Raw genomic sequence first — 6,121 nt, 5'->3', positions numbered from 1 at the left:
GCTTAATTGTTAAAAAGGTGACACTTTCATTATGGTTCTATTTTTCAAAGTCCTTGCAATTTAGAAATACATATTGAAATATTTATGAATGCAATTATGTCTGGGATGCTTCAAATGCAGTGGAGGAGAGAGGGGGAAAAGTGGTTGTGATGAAACACACATTAGAAACAAGATTATCCATGAGCTAATAATGACTAAACCCAAGTGATGGGTGCATAGGGCTTATTATGCTATTCTCTCTTCTTATATATATATATATATATATATATATATTTTTTTTTTTTTTTTTTTTTCTCATTGTAAAACACTTTTTAAAACATTCATTTCTCTCAAGGCCTGGCTTACAGTTTTGTGGGTTATCTGATTTACCTACATGATAATACGTTTAGTGAGGTCCACAGCTAGGTAGAATATATATGTATTTTTAATATAGAGCACAATTATTTTATTTCACTAATGAATCAGAAGACATTTTTGATACTATAATAAGCGTTCCAATGAAAACAAACCCAATAAGTTATACGAATACTTTTTAATGTTGTTAGATTCTGTGATACCAACAAATGTGGGGAACACATAGTGTTGGTGCCCTCTTTCACTCTTACTTAATGCCAACATAAGCATCTTCTTTTTTCTTTTATATTTAAAATATCTTTTTAATTTTTCAATTTCTTTTATTTTTAACACCTTTATTGGAGTAGAATTGCTTTAGATAGCATATTGATAGCTTTATGTAATTCAGCAAGAAAATACCTCAGCCTCCTACCATGACCATTGTGAAGCAGGAGATAAATACCAGCCATTTAAAGCAGAAACGATGGTTCTCTAGTAACAGGAATCTCTTTCAATGTAGCCTGTTACATTGAACAGGCTATAACCTGTTATATATATATAACCTGTTACACTCGGAGGGACCTAAAAAACTGCAATAGGTAAACTATTTATTAAAATAGTAAAAGCAGTTTGACAAAAATCATAAGAATTACGAAACAGCACTTACATTCCATAAGAGTTTTCATAGCTCAGAGTATGCTTGGGGAACCGTTACTTGCCTCAAAGTGAAATGAGGGTGCCCACCAGGATCCGGCTAGGAGGTAAATTTCTAGTTAGGGTGTCGAGCTTAGCACCAGTTTCCAAATGTGCAAAGGAAGCTGCAGCTTCCAGATTTTGAAGCTAAACAGCTCTGGCTTTCTCCTTGTCCTTGCCCACCACCTCATCTCTGAATCTGCAAGAGCTGTGAATCTTGAAGGGTAGGATCTACCAGCATTCATTACAACTTCAGAGGTAGCAGGTTCCTAAGTTCAATGAAAGGTGTTTGTCTTGAAGCAGTAATGAAATACGTTATTATTTCAATGAAATATAAACGATTTTCAGTATTTCAACGAAGTATGCTATTTCAGCACAAGAAAACACTGGAAATAGCTTTGTCTTATGACCTAGAAGTAGTAATAGATAATCTACGGGGAAACAGATATACATCTCTGGAAAGATAATGTTTTGTGTTTTTATTTTTCTTCCAGAACTCCAAATAATTGCCTTGACAGCAGTCTGCTCTAAAACGGCCCCCTTCTGAAGACTCAAAGGTGTTTACAGAAACTGAAAGTTCCAGCAGTAGATTTCCATGAGCTCATTAGCAGTTCCTTTAGATGTCGGGTTTACACATCAATATCCATGCGGTATAAACTCCTGCTGTGAGCGTTCGTTTTAATTACAAACAAAGTAGCAGAGGTCAGATATGTGATGACTGCAACGTTGGGGCATCTTTTTAGAATGACTGCAACGTTGGGGCATCTTTTTAGAATCCCTGCTTTGGTCACTATTATTCAAAGCAACTCCAACGCCATTTCTTGCCTGCCTCTATATGCTAATCAGCCTAGCCCACTCGGCTCCTCCCCCTTCCAGCCTCCTTTAAGAACCGTTCACGTTCAGCTGTCACGGAGGGTAACTCAGACCAGGCTTAGAAATCACTTGATTTAACTCGGCAGCACTTTTTTTTTCTTTTCCCTTTGGGTATGTATTACTCTAGCAGTCGTCTCTAAATACTGGAGCCATTAGACTTCATGTCAGCAGAAGGAGTCATCATTGCAAAACTGTAATCTGTTAGAAATAGTTACTTTACTGGATTTTACACTATAAGGGGGGAAGTTTCAATGTGCTTTGAAATGAAAGAAGAATTAAGTTGTGTTTTTATCCAAATGAATTGGCATCTTTATATGTAGGAGAAGCTACAAGTTGGTAAATACTTATTTCAAGAGTCATGACTAGGAAACACTTGGAAGTTTATTAGAGAAGTAAATGTTTTTCCATGCAAGGACAGCATCTGCCTGTACCTCTGTGGTTCTGGGTATCGTGTGAAGACCATTCTAGGTGACTGGCCAAGGGAAGGAATACCCTACTGATACTGGAGCCACAGCCGTACTGCCAGTACCATGTCTACCATACAAAGAAAGGGCAGCAGCCACCTGTTCAACAGTTTGCACACCTGTAGACTGAAGATTCCAGAGGACCAGCAACATCAAGGTGAGTCAGTCAGGCTAATGGGTTGTGTGTTCTGTGACCTCCTGTCCATTTGCATTTCTGGAAGGATGGTGGGCTGGGGAATCTCTGCTGTGAAATGCTTTGCAATCTTCCATTTTTAAACTCTGAGAATAGACATAATAGTGATGTATAAGGGTGAGTTAACTTGCATTCACTATTGGTTTTTAAAGGACTATAGAAGACTATCGAGAATGGAGTTGTCATTCTGAAACTTATGTGCTTACACTTCTAGCCACTGTCATTTTCCCAGAGTACTCTGGATTTTGTGTAATTCAAAACACCCGTCTAGCCAAGGCTGAATCTGCTACAGGGGAAATTTGCTGAGAGTGGCTTTAAGTTAGTCTGCAATGTTCTCCCTTGTCCTACCACTAATGGTATCATCTTGGACTTAAACTTTAAGCCTAAATTTGTCTGGATCTCTGGCTCATTCATTTGTGGGAGAAATAAATATATTCTAGGCTCTTTCTCTTTTATGGTTCTGGAACAGATGGAGACAGACAGGGAAAAGTGTCACATTTCACATGATGGGCACTCATTCAGACTGCACTATCTACCTTGCAGCCATTGTCACCATCAGTCTTAAAATTTCAAATCCACTACTCAGCCAGCTGCATCAATTAGCGGCAGATGGTTGACATGAGTAGACAGGACGATCCCTCCAATCCATTCTGTCAGGGACACCAAGGACACTTGTAGAAAAGGCTGGGTGTCAGGGATGACATCACCCCCAAGAGGTTAAGGATTCACCCCAAACATTTCTAACTTCTCCTCAATACCCTCAATAGACAGACGGATCTGTCTATGTATGGATCTAGACTACAAGCTCTTTATTTTTCCATAGACACAGTTTTAGATCTCAGTGGTATGAGGAGTGTTGGCTGAAGGGCTGAAACCTCCCATTTCCAAGGTGGCATCTGTGTGCTAGCATTTGTGTGAATGTGTCAGGCCACCTCCCTGCTTCAGTTCCTGGACTTCATGCTGTACAAGGCTTAGCAGAGTGTGGGTATAAAATACTTCCTATTAAGTGAAAACAGCAAAAACTACTAAGACCCTTCTGTACCATCAGGGCTCATATAAATTATTTTGAACTAACTGCCTTAGAATGTAAAGTCCTAGAATGTGCCAGGGTTTAATCACAGCACCGTCAAATGTACTTGCTTCTCTATTAATAGACAATCTAATTCATCATAGGGTATTTGTTTGCTGTTCATTTTGTTTGAAATGTTTAAAGCTACCTTCCCTCTCCCACAATTTTTGATGTAATATTTATTATAGTAACCTTGCTAGGGGGAGCATAAAGGAGATGGTAAAAATCACCTGTAAAAATCACCACCCAAAGATAGTTGCTATTAACATCTTAATGTATAGCCTTCTAGCCTTTTCTTATATGCACATGTACAAATTATTCTTTTGCTTGATTTTTTAAAGTAAATATAGACTTATTTTGTACATAGAGTTTGCAAACTGCTTTTTAACTCAACAATAGATTATGAACAAATTCCCTTGTCACTATATATTTTTCTACAACCTTATTTTTAACAGTTGTATACTATTCCTTCATATGGATGTAGCAAAATTCTTTTAGGCAATTTACTGTGGCTGGACATTTCATTGATTTCTAATTTTTCACTATTACAAGCAACACTGTGTTTAACGTACACTAAAGGATAAATCATTGCCGAGATAAGATTATTTTCTTGGAATACATTCTTAGAGGTGGAATTGTGGAGTCAAAGGATATGCATGTTTTTAAAGATTTTTCAGGGTGGGGGAGGCAGATGGTCCTCTAATCAGCAGTGTAGAGATACAGAGTCTCAGTAATACTGGGTATTATTAAAATTGTTTTTTTCCAATTTTATAAGTGGAAAATAGTATCCCACTGTTGCTTTAATTTAAGGCAGGCCATGTTGATGGTCTCTGCCTTACTGGCCATATCCAGAACAGCCTGGAAATATCATTGTGATGACATACTTCCCAAAATATCAACAAGATTAGAAGTCTGGTCTCCTCTTGCAGACCAAAGCTTTTGCCTAGAATGTTTTGAAAGCAACCATATTCTTCCACAACTGAGTCTCAAAATATCTGCCCACATAAACCACAATCCATAAAGTTGTGAAGCATGCTAATGCAATCCAGACTGGCCACGGACTGCTACAAGAGATGTCATCTAGAGATGTGAGTTGACAAGGGACACTGGGCAGTGTTTGCATTCCAGTTACTGTCCCAGAGTTTAAAAGTATTCATTCAGTGCAATGGTTCTGACTTTTCCACCAAGCTATATTTGTACCTTGTTATTATGCAAAGTTCAGCAAAGGTCCAAGGAAGCAAAGCCATTTGTTTCAGAGTGAGGGCTGGCTGTGGATTTATTCACTGAGATACTCTGAGTTTGAGGTGTGGCTGTGGCCTACCACCAGCCAGACTAAGATTCCAGCGTACAGGTCAGGATTAATTGACATTTAACTCTTCTGAGGCATAACCAGGTTCAACACATGCGTACTTTCCAGTCCTCCATGCTAGATGCTAAAGTGCTTTATGTTAAGTCTGAGGTATTTAACTCTTTCCACCTAGTCACTCACAAAATGTGCTTTTTGGGTGACCACATAGATAAAAATCACTTATTCTTCAGCAATTAGCTGTACAATGACTATGCAAAACACTGTGCCAGATGCTGGGTATGTACGCTGAACTAAGCCAGCCAAGCCACATGCTTTCCTGTCCACATAGACTTTACACTCTATGGCAACAGGTGCTATACTAGTCCAGAACAGAAGTCCAGAAGGCTAATCTTTCTACTGTTGCTTCTTCTGTGGTATTCAAATCCATCTGTCTATAACCTTGATCTGAGACCACATTTGTAGACATTAATTTATATGTCTATAAATACTCAGCACAAATTTCAGTACACATTACATGTACTGGGCAGACTTAATGATCCTTACATTTTACAGTGCTTTGAAGTTCACAAAGTAGTTTCACAGACATTATCTTATTTACTTATACAGATGTGTATACACATATACATGTGTATACATGTATGTAACATGTGTCTACACACATGTAGGTATGTATGCCTGTGTGTACACATGTATGTATACCTCCTATTGTTCTCTTTCTCTGCAGAAACTTGATTAATACACTACTTCACCTGGTTGTTATGAGAATTAAATAAGATAATGTATGTGAGACTACTTTGTTAACCTCAAAGCATGTACATACATACATACTCTATATGTATATACGTGTGTGTGTATATTGAAATATACAGATACATATAGATAAAGATATAGAGAGAGGGAGAGAGGTTATTTTAAGGGACTGAACACATGATTATGGAAGCTAGCAAGTCCAAAGTCTGTTGTGTGGGGCAACAGGTTGGACCACGTGAAGATCCTACCGATGTCACAGCTGAAGTCCGAAGGTTGTCTGCTGGCAGAATTCCGTCTTCCTCGGGAGAGGTCAATCTTTTGTTCTAGTCAGGCTTTCAACTGATTGGATGAGGCCCACCAACATTATGGAGGGCAATCTACTTTACTCAAAGTTTACCAATTTAATGTAAATCTCATTCAAAACACTCTCATAGAAA

General features: G+C 38.2%; 1 protein-coding gene across 2 annotated transcripts in view; it reads left to right on the top strand.

Annotated features, from left to right (window-relative positions):
• The first annotated feature begins 1,871 nt into the window (after positions 1–1,871).
• RANBP3L (RAN binding protein 3 like) overlaps positions 1,872–6,121 on the top strand; it is a 48,679-nt gene continuing 44,429 nt past the window's right edge. For both annotated transcript variants that reach the window (XM_079917633.1, XM_079917632.1), the window contains exon 1: positions 1,872–2,520. In XM_079917633.1, coding sequence (XP_079773759.1) covers positions 2,430–2,520 — 91 coding nt within the window. In that variant the 5' untranslated portion in view covers positions 1,872–2,429. The remainder of the gene's footprint in view (positions 2,521–6,121) is intronic.

The sequence above is a fragment of the Stenella coeruleoalba genome (assembly GCF_951394435.1).
Source record: "Stenella coeruleoalba genome assembly, chromosome: 3".
NCBI classification, from domain to species: Eukaryota; Metazoa; Chordata; class Mammalia; order Artiodactyla; family Delphinidae; genus Stenella; species Stenella coeruleoalba.
Note: the sequence above shows the minus strand (reverse complement) of the source record. Positions and strands in the feature narration are given on the sequence as shown.